The 15602-nt window shown below is 34.4% G+C and overlaps 1 protein-coding gene across 4 annotated transcripts in view; it reads left to right on the top strand.

Annotated features, from left to right (window-relative positions):
• Rnf13 (ring finger protein 13) overlaps positions 1–15602 on the top strand; it is a 148506-nt gene that overhangs the window by 101399 nt on the left and 31505 nt on the right. For all 4 annotated transcript variants that reach the window (XR_010047618.1, XM_063249168.1, XM_063249169.1 and 1 more), the window contains 2 exons: positions 837–942; positions 10336–10429. Coding sequence is in view for 3 of the 4 variants with exons in the window: in XM_063249168.1 (XP_063105238.1) it covers positions 837–942; positions 10336–10429 (200 nt within the window). In the remaining variant the exon portion in view is untranslated. The remainder of the gene's footprint in view (positions 1–836; positions 943–10335; positions 10430–15602) is intronic.

Raw genomic sequence — 15602 nt, forward strand, 5'->3', positions numbered from 1 at the left:
TGCGTATTGCCATCCTCTGAATAGATGATCAGACCCTGGCTTTCCACATGCAAAATCAGTGAAACACTGAACGTTACAAGCATTAAATTGTATTCCACCTCAATTGCCAGCATCATAGCATGTGTTTTTCTGGGTCAGCCAGTTACTTAGGGTGGTGGGGTAAGGTACTCTTCTTGTTTCCCAGCCCACATGCCAGAAGGGGCTGGCATCTGGTTCTCCCGCCAGTGACCCACACACGGTGCCCATTCACAGGGAGGACTTGCTTCTTGGTGACTTATTGTTCTCTTCCCCCGCAGTCCATGAATGGCACTGACCCATGGCAAAAGGCTGGCATCTGACTCTACTTTTTTTTTTTTTTTTAATTTAGTAATGACTTCTAGAGTCTAGAAGTCATTACTAAATTTAAAAAAGTTTTAAAACTTTTTAAAACTTTTTTAAAAAAAAGTTTAAAAGGAAAAGATAAACAGTAATTTGATTGATGATGTGCTACCAAGGCACTACTATCATTTTTTACGCTGTTATATACACAATCTAAATTTTTCTAGTTACGTGATACAGTAAATAACCTCTCTCTAAGACAGACAAAGTAATACTTGGTTTTCTGTACAAAGCTGAAAAATGTCTTTTAATTATTTGGGCAAGTTAGTTTGAAATAAGTAGACTTGATATAAAGAACATTCCTTAAATTATTAGAAGGCACATATCAGAAACTAAGATGTGTATAGTGAATTGCATCCTAATGTTTGCATATCTTTAAAGTTGTTTTTGTTTTTAATCACTATCATAATTTGACAATTTTTACTGGTTCTCAATTATTAATTTTTGTTCTCTTCTAGGGGCCACATTATCTTAGTTCCAGAATTTAGTCTTCCTCTAGAATACTATCTAATCCCCTTCCTCATTATAGTGGGCATCTGTCTCATCCTAATAGTCATTTTTATGGTAAGTAAATTTAAATTTTATCTTTGTATGAAAAAAGTATGGATGGATCAGTCTGAAAAAAACAAACAATGTATTGCATAACAGAAGCCTTATAGGCAAGAGTACATATTTTCCATTTATATATAAATTCTGAAAAAAGCAAAAATGATAGAGTAGAAAATAAATTAGAACAAAGATTTCCTTTGAGGGACTAGGAAGAGCTGAGGGCTTTTCTGGAAAGAGATGAGGGAACTTTTGGGAGTGATATTCGTGTTCTATATCATAGTAGAGGTTTAGATTGTTTAAATGTATTGCATTTATCTGAATCCATCAAACTGTAGGCTTCATTTTTGTATATTTTATTGTATATAAATTCTACCTCAAAAGAAAACTAAAGAACTATGTTAAAAAAGCCTAATCTCTTAATTAATGATATGCAAGTAGTAGTGTTTTGAGGAGGTATACTATTATCTGCAACTTTTGTGTTTTTATCTATTTGTTGCACTTAAAAATTTAATTCTAAGGAATTAAAATAATGTTCAAGGTGATGTCTGAATTCACTTTTGTGTGTGTGTGGTAGAGGGGATCGGGCATCGAACTCAGGATTTGCGCTTGCCAGGCAAGCGCTGTGCCTCAGAGCTATATCCCCAGCCCTGCATTTGTTGAATCAAAACAGCACTTTTCAATTAAAAATGAAGAGCTTAAAATTCTGTCATAACTCGAATTTTTTAAAGTAATGTTACTTTTAAGTTGTTTCATTTAACGTTTATTTTTTATTAATACCTGTTTGCCATATGTATTGAGTACATTCACTATAGGGAACTGGTACATGTATATATGGCATATTCATTTTACTTACCTATTCTCTCCTCCTTCCATCTCTAGATCTTTTTCCCCTCTAATACCACTTCCTACTATGTTTGATTTTAGGCTTTACACTGTTTATATATTGAGTTTCTTAAGAGAAGCAATGCAATGTGTATTTGATTTTTTTCACTTGTCATTATGGTCTCAAGGTTTATCCATTTTTCTACAAATGATTTGAGTTTATCTTTCTGTATGAATGAATAGTACTACCATATTTTCTTCATTCATCTTTCGATGGGCATATAGGTCATTTCCAATATTTAACTGTTATGAATTCTGCTGCTATAAACACGGGTAATGTGTATATTACTATTGTATGATATCTTTAACTCTTTTGAGAACAAGAGGTGTAGCTAGGTCCAATGAAATTTCTATTCTTAGTTTCTTGAGGAGTCTTCAACTGCTTTCTATAATGGTTGTAGTAGTTTATATTACAACTAACAATGTAAAAGGGTACCTTTTTCCCCACAGCTTTGCCAAGATGTATTATTATCTGTTTTATTGATGGTTACCATCACCACTACATCTACAAACTTACTTTTATTCTGGTAATTTATTGGTCCATTCTGTTGGTCTTTCAGTGTAGAGACAAGGAAGTACTGAAACTTAGAAAATCAAGCAACAAAGAGACAAAAATACTCTTGGAAAATTAGTGTATAAATAAATATATTTAACCTGATAAAAATTGTAGAGAAAAAATATCAAATAAGCATCATTACATAGTAACATATTAGAAGCCATCTTTGAAAAGTCAGGAATAAGAAACGGATGCTTCTTCTTGTACCTCCTACTTAATATTAAACTGTATTGTCTGGTAAAATGAAGAAAAAACAGTGTTATGTGTTGAAGATGAAAAATTTTTAGAATTTTCAGATTTTTATTTGTTCATTTTCTTTAAATAGGTACTGAACTATGTATCTTCCATTTGTTGTAAGATCTTCAGGGTTTCTCTTCAACTTTTTAAATGTGTACAATGACTTTGTTTTTTAAAATTAAAAAATCCTTTGTTCAGGTAGCAAATCTTGTTTGGTTGTGTTGTCTAAATTTTATCTTTATGTTTTTTGGATCATTCAGATTTCTGATACAGATCTATCTTGTATTTGGACACAGGTGCAAAAATTTTTAAATATCAGTAATGAGAATACCAGGTAACCAAAATCTTTAGTTTTATGGGGCTGGAATAATCTTGTTATCAAAACTACACAATCCTGTGTGCGCTGTTGGTAGAATATAAGATTAAATTGCTATTTAGAGAAAATTATATGGCAGTGAAACAGAATTACCATCTGAGATCTGGGATTCCACTTCTGCGTTTACTGTTGTCATGGCTTGTGTCTAAATGTCCCCTTAAAGTTTCATATGGTCGTGGGGATTTTTGGGGGTGGCTGAATCTACAGTGTGTAATTGATTGGTGCAATGCTGGATTAAGGGTGCTGGGATTAAAGGTGGGTGATTGCTGGATTAGTCCACTGATTCTATTGCTACTGCCCTAATCCTGGTAGACTGGCTACAATATAAAGGACACCGAGGGTCTTGTCTTCCCCACCTCTTGTTGCCTTTGCTGCCTTCCAATGCTATGAACTGCTGCTCTCCTCTGTGCGCCACCTGGCCGGGAGCCAGCTGATTATATACTGAAGACTAGACGTGAGCTAAACCTCTTTTCTCCTTCAACTTTGGGTGTCAGATATTTTGTCTCAGCAATGAGAAAAGTAAAATTACTACCAAAAAAAATCTAAAGCAAAGACTTCGACATTCATTTGTACACCCATGTTCACTGCATCATTTATAGTAGTCAGGGTGGAAGCAACCTAAGTATCCAATTAATGGATGTCATGGTTTATGTCTGTGGCCCCCAGGCCTCATGAGTTTGCATTGTGCATTTGTGATGGTTCATTGTCTAGTGCTTGGATTGATGGTGTCAGTGCTCCACCCACATAGGGCTGGAGCCAGGTTGTGATGTAATGGCAGGAAGAAGGTGTGTCTTGCTCTTTGCCGGTTCCTGCTTGCTGTTTGCAGCCACCATGAACTGCGACCCAGTCATGCCCACCTGTCTTGGAGCCAACTGAATGTGGACTGAAACCTCCAAAAACCTTAAGAAATAAACCTTTCCTTTCCCAACTTGGGCTTCAGGTATTTTGTCTCAGCGACGAGTGAAAAGGAACTAAGACAATGGAAAAATTAACAAAATGTAGTATATAGATACTGAAGACTATTAGCATCGTAAGGAAGGAAATTTTAACAGTGTTTCAACATGGGTGAAATTTGAAGGTGTATGTGATTTCTCTTGTGTGGGGTACCCAGAGTGGTCAAATTCATATTATAGGAGCAGAAAGTAGAAGATGGTTTCCAGGAGCTAGTATGAAGAAAAATAAGGAGATTTGCTTTTCAGTTTCATAAGATGAAGAATTTAGTTGACCGATAGTGGTCAACAATGTGAATGTATTTTTCCAAAGAATGGAATGCTTAAAAATGGTTGAGATAGTAAAGTATATGTTGTATGTATTTTACCATAGTTAAAAAAAACACAGAGGTAACTGGACACAATCATTCTAGTGTCATAAAACTAAAGCTATCCCTTAATTTCTGTTTTATAAAGTAGCTTTAAAAAATAAAATTGAAGTTACTGCTTGGCTTTTTTGGAGAGACTACAGTCATTGAGGTCTAGTGGCTTTTTTTCATAGTTATGTAGATATTCATATGGTTTGCCAACTGTTACTAAATTATGTTTCCATGACATTTTCAAATATAGTGGGGTCAAGTAATTCATATTCATATAACACTTTTAAGAGAATTTCTACTGTATGTGGAATGAGCTCTCTATGGCCATCTGTGCCTTGCATAGTGTTATCAGTTTATCTGTTTTATCAGTTTTTTAAAGAAGTAATCATTCATTCAATATTTATTTAATATCTGTGGTAAACTATTGGGCACTGCTCTAGGATGTGCAGATTTATCACTGAATGAAGTACAAAAAAATTCCTAATGTCAATGCCATCTTAGAGGACCATAATTTTAATATTAATTTTTTCTAATAAATAATTTCTTACTTTTGTCATGAATTTCTTCCCATTAGTATTTTCTTTATTCTACTTTTAGAATAGTTACATTGTTTTTTCTTTTTCTAGTCTGAGACTGAATCTTTATTAACTTTTTCTATTTTATTTTTACAGTTATGTTATAAATTTCTCATTAACACTTCAGCAGTAACTTAATGTTTGATGAGGAATATTTTTATTCTCATTAGATTTAAATTTTTATAAAAATTTTATTGTACTTTCTTTGGTTCTTGATGTTTCTGACCATGGGAAGTGGAGTCTTATTCACTTTTCCTAGCATTTCTCTTCTTTTGTACTCATTCTGTTTTAGGTGAGAGGAATTTATCTGTGTCTTATCTGTGGTGTACACTGGAAAAATAAAGTTGGACTGTCCTTTCATTAATGTTTATTCATCTCCTGCAATTCTGGAGCAGCGAGTAGAAAAGGCTTATTCCAAAGAAAGTTGCCTATCTATATCTGAGTGGTTAAGATGGTGCAATCTGAGTCAGTAATAAATTCTGTTTCTTTCTCCACCCAGTTCATTACTTCATCTTCCTCCATCTGCCAGATTATGGTCTTATTTCTAATGTTGTTTAGAGTCTAAGTGAAGAAGCATGCTAAGGTCTAAGGGAACACAGAAACCCAGGATGGCAGTGACTATTTTGAGTATTCTAGTAGCTAGATTTTGAAAGGTAGAAAGAAACAGGTGAGATTAATTTCAATAATATGTCTCTCTAAGGTAATAAACCTGAACGGTATTTAAACATTCAATTAATAATTATAGTTTCACATTCTTTGTATACAAAGTTTTTGCAGCCTTTTGTGCAGTTGATATTGACAGTATGTCTCACTTTAAAACATTTTTATTTTTAACTAATCCATAAAAACAAAATCTGTAAGTATCAATGAGCTACCATGTATCATTTGATACATATATTCACTAATTTTTAAACCAGGTTAAACATGTATAGTCTGAAATATTTATTAATTCTTTGTGTGAAAACTTTCAGAATTCTTTTCTCTAGTTTTTGAAATACACGGTACATAATTGTTATCTCTGGTCACCGTACTCTGTAGTAGTACCACAGAGCTTGCTGTTGCGTAGCTGTAACTTAGAACACCCTGATCCAACTTCCCCATCCTCACCATGCCCCACTTGCTCTGTTCTTGATCAGTCGGTAACCACCATGGGACCAGCTTTTTTAGGCTCCACATATGAGTGAGATTACACAGTACTTGTTTTTCTGTGTTTGATTTATTTCACTTAATATAATCATCTCAGCTTCCAGTTATCTTCTCACAAATGCATGAGTTCATTCTTTTTGTTACTGAATAGTACTCCATCATATACACACACACACACATACACTTTTTTTTTTTTTTTTTTTTTTTTTTTTTTTTTTTTTTTTTTTTTTTTTGGTACCAGGGATTGAACTCCAGACCTTGTGCTTGCCATTAAGCACTTAAGCCACTGAGCTAAATCCCCGGCCCTACATTTTATTTATCCATTCATCAATTGATGAATTCTTAAATTGTTTCCATTTCTTAACCATTGAAAGTAGTACTGCAGCAAATATAGAAATACAGGTTTCTCTTCAGTATACTGATTTTATTTTCTTTGGATGTATACACAGTAGTGTGGACTTGTAGATCATATAGTATTTTAATTTTGAATATTTTGAAGAGCTTTCATGCTGTTTCCCATAATGACTGTACTGATTTACATTCCTGCAAACAGTGTACCTCTCTTCACATTTTCACAAGACTCGTTATCCTCAGGCTTTATAATAGGGCCCTTCTGACTGGGGTACGGTGGTACCTCTGTGTGGTTTAGATCTTCATTCCTGATGGTTAATGATACTGAGCACTTCTCATATATTGACTGTATGTCTGTATCTGTATATACATATGTATCTTTTGAAGTGTCTATTTACATCTATTGCCTATTTTAAAAATTTAAAAATCATAGTTTTTGGTTTTTTTCTGATGAGCTTTTGTAATTCCTTGTCAGATGTATACACTGTAAATATTTTATCCTTTTTTTTTGCAATGTAGTTCATTCATCCTGGCCTTGAACTTTGCCATGTATTTCAGGCTGCCCTTGAACTCATAGCAGTTCTGCCTCAGCCTTCCAAGTGCTGGCATGTGCCACCGCACCCAGATTATCCCTGCATTCTGTTGCTGTGCAGAAGCTTTTTAACCTGATATAATTCCATTTGTCTATTTTGCTTTTGCTTCCAAGTGCATTTGGGATCTCCAAAAAATCCTTGCACATTACAATTTTCTGAAGAATTACACCTATATTTTTTTCTAGTAACTTCATAGTTTCAGGTCTTATATTTAAGTTTATAATCCATTTCGAGTTGATCTTTGTATCTGGTGAGCGATGGGTTCCAGCTTCATTTTCCCACAGTACTTACTGAATTTTCCCAACTCCATCTGTTGAAACGACCACTCTTTTTCCAGTGTATGTTTTTAGCACCACTGTTAAAATTAGTTGATTATAGGTGGCTGGGTTTACTTCTAAGTTTTCTATTCTGTTCAGGTAGTCCAATGCATATTTTTATGCCAAATACCATGCTGTTTTGATTGCAGAGAGCTTCGTGTATCATCTTTATCAGCATCTAAGTTTTTATTCATGTGAATTTTTTAAAACAAGAACCCATACTACTGTGACGGGAGGGAGGGAGAGCCAGGGAGAAGAGTTCTGCCCTATTGGTAATGGGTATCCAGGTTCATCTCATTGTGGATTTCAGTTACACTTTTAACACCGATTTTTTTCCCCAAGTAATCATCGCAAACAACCCCCATCACCCTTTCAGGAGCTTGAATAGCCTCAAACCTGCCAGTGCCACAGCCTCTTTGTTCAGCACTGAGCCCAGGTCATTTGTGTCATATTTGAAGTAAGATTATGTGTCCTTCTTTGTTACTTTTGGTCAAAGTGACTTTGACTACATAAGGTTTTTAGGATTCTATATAAGTCTTAGAATTGTTCTTTCTAGTTCTGTGAAGAATGCCATTGGTATTTTGATAAGAGACTGCACTGAATCTGTACGTTTCTTTAGGCAGTATGGACATTTTAACATTCTCTGTCTTTTTAAATCATTGTCACAGCTGTCTCCTAAATATTTTTGCTTTAAATTCTGTTTTACTTGACATACTAGATTTTCTTGTATTAATATATTTATGCTACATCTTTATCCATCTCTATTTTTTACTTTAATTTTGGCCTTAATATGTCAGTTTTAATTTTTTCAAAATAGCATAAACATTTTTAATCTTTTAAAATGGCATGAACTTTTTTAATCTTTTCAAAATACATAAACTTTTTCCTTTTACAGTGTGATACAGTCTTTTGGAAAACCCAGAGTGAACTTAACTTATATTAATAATGGTAACATATATTTGGGATTTCTTGTTTGTTTTGTTTTGAGACAGGGCCTCACTATGCAGTTTAGGCTGGCTTTGAACTCACTTTGTAGCTGAGGCTGGCTTTGTACTCACAGTGGTCCTCCTGCCTCAGCCTCTTGAGGACTAAGATTATAGGCAAGCACCACTATGCCTGACTTGGGGTTAATTTATGTTGTTTTCATTTTATTGAGGTTTTGTCTTCTATGAAATTCGTATTTTTACTCTCTTTTTCTTTTATTTATTTAAATGCTTATGTTATATTGGTATTTTTTAGTGGTTGTTATTAAACTTTAAAAAGTTATTGAGGTATGGTTGACATAATCATACAATATATTATACTTATAACATGCAATATAAGTTTTGACATGTATCTGTATACATACATATGCCAATGAAACTATTGCCAGCTTAGTAAACATAATTTAATATTCCTTAGTATTCGTTCCCCTTTTGTCTTTCCAGTTTCTCTTCCATGTCCCTCTTTCCCCTATCCCCTGTTACAATCTGATTTTGTTCACTGTAGATTACCATGCATTTTCTACACCTTTGTCTAAACAGATTGACAAAATATGCACTCTTTTGTGTCTGACTTCTTGGCAAAATTGAAATTAATATAAATTATTATTGTAGTGTATTGATTATTCATTACTCAATTGTGTTCTATTGTATGATTTTACCATAGTGTTTAATATGATTATAACATAGTTTTCCATTAACTTGTTGAAGAACGTTTGTGTTGTTTTTAGGTTTTAGCTATTCCAAATAAAAATGACTAGACATTTATGTGCAAAGTTGTGTGCATATATGCAGAACTTTATTTTAAGTGGATATCTAGGATTGGGGTAGTTGTATCAAATCATGTGTGTTTTAAATTTGTAATAAATTCCTGAAGTGATTTTCAAAGTGGTTGTACCATTTTACAGTCTTGCTTACTAGTGCAAGAAACATTCAGTTTCTTCATTTCCATGTCGACAGTTGATAGAATTAGTCTTTTAAATGTAGTTATTCCAGTACGTATGTAGTAGTATGTAATTATGATTTCAATATGCGCTTTCCTCTTGACTAATGATGTTGAGATCTCTTTCTGTACTTTTTTGCCTTTTGTACATTGACTATGGTAAAGTTACCTATACAGTTCTTTCAATAGTATTGCTTTTTTCTAATTGACTTTTGAGCATTCTTTATTCTAAATATTAATTCCTTTATCAGTTATACAGTGTGGCAATAAATCTGTGGTTTGTCTTTAACAGTGTCTTTTTTCAAAAGAAGGTATTTTGTTTTTATTTTCATTTATTTTTCCTAACAGTATCTTTTAAGGATAGAGGCTCTTATCTTTACTTTTTTTTAAACCTGTACTACTGGGGTTTCAAGCCAGGATGTTTATACTAAGCTATATCTTACACCATAAGTCCTTTTTTGAGGCAAATCCTTTCTACTCACTGAATTTCTCAGAGTAGGCTTGAACTTGCAAGCCTCCTGCTGTAACCTCACAGAATATGAGAGAGTTTTTAACTGTGATGTGGTCAACTCTGTTATTATTATTTTTTTTTTTATGAAGAGTGTTTTTGGTATTTGTTTTGAGTCCTGTAAACTTTTCCCTCTCATTTAAGCCCAGCACTTTATACTTTAGAGTGTTTTATATATTTTATGTGACATTTATGAAGATTTACAGTAGAAGTATTCTACCTTGGCTCTGTCTGTTATGCTGATAGAACTGAAAGTACAATAAATATTGATATATTTGAAAATTTTATTAGTTTGTAAGTTAAAGAAGTTTCAACTCTTTCTGTTCTCTTTGGACCATTGGAATCTTGGTAACTATGATCTACTATTTTTATTTTACAAGTAGTTATATGAAATTTATAATATCTCCTATCAGTAAGTGAAACATAATGAAGATCTGTAAATAAAAAATTCAAAGGATAATATGTGTTACCTAATCATTCCTACTGTAATGCTTTAATAACCTACTTATGCTTAGGATTAGGATTTAAATAAATTGGTTTTCAAGGCAGCTATTTAGAAACTTAAGATATTTGTTAATAGCTGTTTTTTATTTGCATGTTTAACATTTGGCATCTTTTTTCTCTTTTATTTTTAGATCACAAAATTTGTCCAGGACAGACATAGAGCTAGAAGAAATAGACTTGGTAAAGATCAACTTAAGAAACTCCCTGTACATAAATTTAAGAAAGGTAAGTAAATATTTTTATTTTCCAAGTAATCACAGTTTGTTTTATAACACATGATGATCATACTTTCAAAACTGTCTCCTGAGTTCCATACACTATGCCTAATAAGACAGTTAATATGAATGAATGTTTGTAGGAAGTGTCTTTTACTATAGTGCCTTGGAAAAGGCACAAAAAGGATGCATAGTCTGCAGCAGATCTAAAAACAGTAATGCAAACAACCAAAAAGCTTTTTTTAATAACTAATAAAAGTTTCAAACAATGTAAATGAATAAAACACTTTTGTGCACAAGAATGGTCTGCCCTTATTGACCTGCCTTCTATTCTGTCTCCCACCATGTACCATTATGTTTTGTTGTATTAACTAAATCATGGGTAGCTGTTAAGGGTCTATATGTTATAAGAGGTATCTCATTTAATTTTCATTTTCTAGGAAATGGGTATGATTGTTATAGAAAATGGAAAGTCAGAGAATCTTAGAACTTTAGGGTTGCATAGCCAGTATTGATATAGAGGGATGTGGCTGTGGTACCATAGCCAACATAAATTTCTTTCTCTATGCTTACTGAGCTTCTAATATAGGTGCATGCTTGTTAAATCCTTTTGGGTAGTAATTCTAACTTTGGATTGACTTTCTTTTTCTTTGTTTGTTTGTTTTATTTTGTTTTTTGAGGCACAGTCTTGCTATGTAGTTCAGGTTGGCTTTGAATTCACTGTGTAGCCCAGACTAGCTTCAAAGCTGTGGTGATCATCCTGCCTCAGCCTCCTGAGTACCTGGACTACAGGTGTGTGCTACCACACACAGCTTGTAATTTCTTTTTCCAGGAAAAATGTTTGTTTTTATGAAATTCAGCAGAGAAAGTGTTTAGAGAACAGAGAAAAAACATCATATTTAACAACTAAACAAAAACATATATACAGTCCAAGTTGAACTTGAATTCACCATGTATCCCTGGCTGACCTCAAACACATGGCATTCCTTTGGCCTAAGCCTCCAGGTGCTGGGGTTAGAGGCATATGCCACCATTCCTGACTTAGGGATCAGTTTCTGAAGTTTCATTGTATGTGTGTTTATTTTTGTGTTTCTTAAACATAGGAAAAAAATTTATATTATGTTCAGTTTGCACTGAGTTTAAAAAATGTAAGCAAAGTTGGCTTTTCCTTTGAGTAAGATGAATCAATAGTATGGGATTTTGAACAGGAAGATGACATCCAAATTACGCACTAAAAACATCATTCTTCTGCTGTGTTTAGAATAGGCTGTGGAGACTTAATGATATAAGCAGAGACCAGGTAGGAAGTTGCCTCAGTCTGGCTTGGGTCATAGTAATAGCATTGTGGGAGGTAAAGAAATCTTGAAATTCTACCTATATCTGGAAGATGTCATACACTGAATTTATTGGTGGACCAGATGTGTGGAAAGGAAACAAAAATAATTCCATGTTTTTTGATATGAGCAATAGGAAGGATGGAGCTTCTTCTTCAGAAAAGTCTTTAACCAAAAATAATGGTTAATGTGTAGTAGAGAAAGTTTGGGGGGATAATAGAAGATTGATTTTGAACATTGGAATTTTGTTATGTCTATTAGACATAATAAATGAATCTGGACATATAAGAGACATATCTTAAATAAGTATTGGCATAAAGATGTACATAAGTTAATAGACTGGGTAAAATCACCAAGGGCATGAACCTAGATAGAAAAATATCAAAGATACCTTGGGGTATTCCATTATTAAATAGAAGAACAGAAATCAAGTGACAGCAGTGGAAACTGAGCAGGAATGATTACTTAGAAAATCCTGAGGAGTGTGGTTTCCGCACTAAACAATGAGCTAAGCAATAAAATATATCAAGGAGTGAAGAATGAAAACCCACATCAGTGGTCCTGAAAAATGAATAACATGAGACCTGAGATTGGACTATTGGTGATCTTGGAAAGCAGTTTTGCAAGCATGGGCTGAATTCACTGAAACCTGAACAAAAATAAACAACTCCTTCTTTAAGTTGTGAGTGTGCGGTATTCTGTTCAAGCTATGTGAAAAGAAAATACAGAACATTGTTACCAGGAGTGGAATCATTGCTGTGAATATACTTGATCATGTGTTTCAGAAGCCTTTGGAACTGGGTCATGAGAGTATTTTGAAAGACTTTGGAGATTCCAGCAAAGCCCTGGAATGTTGTGAGCAGTGCCTGATGTGCAGTACTGACCAGAACTTAAAAGACCAGTATGCAGATGGAATGTGGACAATAAAGGCCAACTCATGGGAATGAGGGCTCTGTTAGAAAATGGATCTGCAGCGGTGTATATTGCACTTTGGCAAAAAGTTTGTTTACATCTTGCCCATGTCTTGAGACTTTGCAGAAGACTCAGATTCAGGGCTTGTGGGCTAATTAATCTGGTGGAAAAAATTTCAAGGTAGCCCACTGTTCAGACTTTAGCATGGTATTGCTGGCAGCTTTTAGCAAATCCATACTATAAATCAGTAGAAAAGAACAGAACTGAATAATTAAAATTTGCAGACTCACTAGAAACTTGGAAGTACCTGCAAAGTTGGGGTATAGGAAAACATGACTGATGAAAAGATTTGTGGTAAAAGGAAGTCAAGTACTTTGCATTATCACAATAGGGAAAATGGTTTGAAGGCGTCTCAGGAACCGTCAAGATCTCACTCATCATAGCTATAAACCTTGCATTTGAGAAGTCTTTGGGCCCCCTACTATAAAAGAACTGACTGAGAAATTAGTTCCTTGGGACTCATTTCACCATGTACAGCCATCTAGAAACTCCAGGGTGACTGCAGCCATGGTTCAAGAGAGCCTGGCTACTCAAGCTGGTGGTAGACCTTGATATCATCCATGGGTGCAGATTTTGTATGCATGCATAATACAAGAGGTATGGGGTCATAGAGGATTCCACTCAGCTACCCAAAGAAGTCCTGGCAGGCCAGGCATGATACACATGAGAGAATGATATGTGAAACTTAGGAAATAAAGCAGAAAATAGAGTGATACTTTCAGGAAGTTAGAGATGCTGAGGAAAGTCATTAGCAGCAAGGGGAGCTAAATCAAGAGAGAGCGGGCTACAACTAGCAAGGCCATGGACCAGTTCTTCCCAAGCCCTTTACAGCTTATTTTCACCACAGCGTACCCTGGATATTGGAGAGGGAGCTACAGGATATAATGTCTGCCCTGGTAGATTTTGGTATTGCTTTGGAGTAATTTGTTTGTACCCCCATCCTCGTCCCTTTTGGAATGATACTATTTACCCTAGGTCAGTGTATTTTCAAGTGTTTAGCTATCTTTTTGATTTTCATAGGAGCTCACAGCTAAGAATTTACCTTAAATCTCAGAGAAAACTTTGAACTTTGTCAGACTTTTCAGCAAATGCTGAAATTGTTAAGACTTTAACAACTCTGAGAGATTTGACTAAATATATTTTGCATAAAGAGATGTGCATGAGTCTCTGTGCCCCAGAAATGGAATGTTACAGCTTAGATTGCGGGCAGCCTCCAAAGGCCTTGTGTATTCACAAGTAGGATTTGTGGAAGGTGACTGGCTCTTGATGGCACTGTACTTATTTGTAGTTAAGTTCATAGCTAACTGTGCTATGTAGAAGTTGGGCCTGGTGGCCTGGCTGGACGATGTAGGTCATTGAGGGCTTCACCTGAAAGGGTGTACTGTTGTCCCCAGCTTCTTCCCTTCCTGTTTGCTTCCCAACTGCCTTAGAATAAGCAACATTCTGACACTGCTTTTTCTACCTTGGAGCCAGCCAACCATGGACTGAGTCCCCTGAAACTGTGAGATAAAATAAACATCTCTTACTTTCAAGTTACGGGTTTCAAGTATTTTGTCCTAGTAATGTGAAACAACGCAGAGGTATTAATATTTTTCTTTTCTTGTAATATCTTTGCCTTGTGGGATTAGGTGGCCTGATAAATGAATTATGGAAGTATTCCCTTTCCTCCTGTTTTCTGAAAGAGATTGTAGACAGTCAATACTTCCTAAAGAGACTCCACCTGGAGCTGATATTTCTGTTTTGCAAGGTTATTAATTATTGGTTCAAGTTCTTCAATAGATATGATGGAATATTACATCTTTTTTAGGATTGGTCCATTTAATCTTTGTTTTCAGATTTGTGAGTATGAACTTATTCACAGTCCTGAGGTACTTTAGTTCATGAATTTAGTTTGTTCCATGATTTTGTAAAAGATGGCTATATTTATGTTTGTGCAAGAAAGATGGCTGTGGTTGTGATCAGTTGTAGAGTTTGCAAACAGAAACAAAATTTTCTCAAACAAAAGCATTCATGAGCCAACTGGAATAACGCTATATTCCTTTATTGTCCTTTCAGTGTCCATAGGATCAGTGATGATTCCTCTTTTATTTGATATTAGAAATTTGTATCATCTCTTTTTCTTAATCTGGGAGCAGGCCTATTTAAAAATTGGTATTTTAAAGAATCAGCTTTGGGGCTTGTTGTCTTTATTCCTGTTTACATTTGAATTTTCTATTCTAATTTTCATCCTCTTGTTTTGGATTTCATTTTTTTTCTACGTAAAGTTGAAAATTAGATTATTGATTTTAGCTCTTCCTTCTTTCTTTCAAGGCTAGGATGTTCTACCATTCAGCTATATCCCCAGCCCTTTTATTACTTTGAGATGTGATATCTCTAAGTCACCAAGTTGCCAATCGTAGGTTTAAACTTGTCATCCTCCAGTCAAAGCTTCCCAAAGTGCTGGGATCATAGGCCTGTGGCACCATGCTTGATGATTTTAAATTATGTAAATTTCCCTTTAAGGACTTTTTATTTAACAAATTTTGATATGTTCTATTTCCATTTTTATTCAGCTCAAAAGATTTAAAAATTTCTAAAGATTTTCTCTTTGACTGATTTGTCCATTTGTTATTCAGAAGTATAGAATGATTTTTAAAAGTGTATTTTTGTATCTGTATTTTGAGATTTTCTACCTATCCTTCTTAACTGTTTCTAATTTAATTGCCTTGTAGTATGAGAGTTGACAGTGGATAATTTCTGTTCTTTTTGTTAAAGTAGTTTTATGCCCCAAAATGTGGTTTCTCTGTGATTGTTGCATATGAATGTGAGAAGACTGTATGTTCTGCTTCTTATTTGATTAAGGAGGGTATATGGAAGTTACATTCATTTGACTAATGA

This window comes from Cavia porcellus, unplaced genomic scaffold (assembly GCF_034190915.1).
Source record: "Cavia porcellus strain 051 isolate PalLab524CR breed Dunkin Hartley unplaced genomic scaffold, mCavPor4.1 scaffold_5, whole genome shotgun sequence".
In the NCBI taxonomy this organism is placed as follows: Eukaryota; Metazoa; Chordata; class Mammalia; order Rodentia; family Caviidae; genus Cavia; species Cavia porcellus.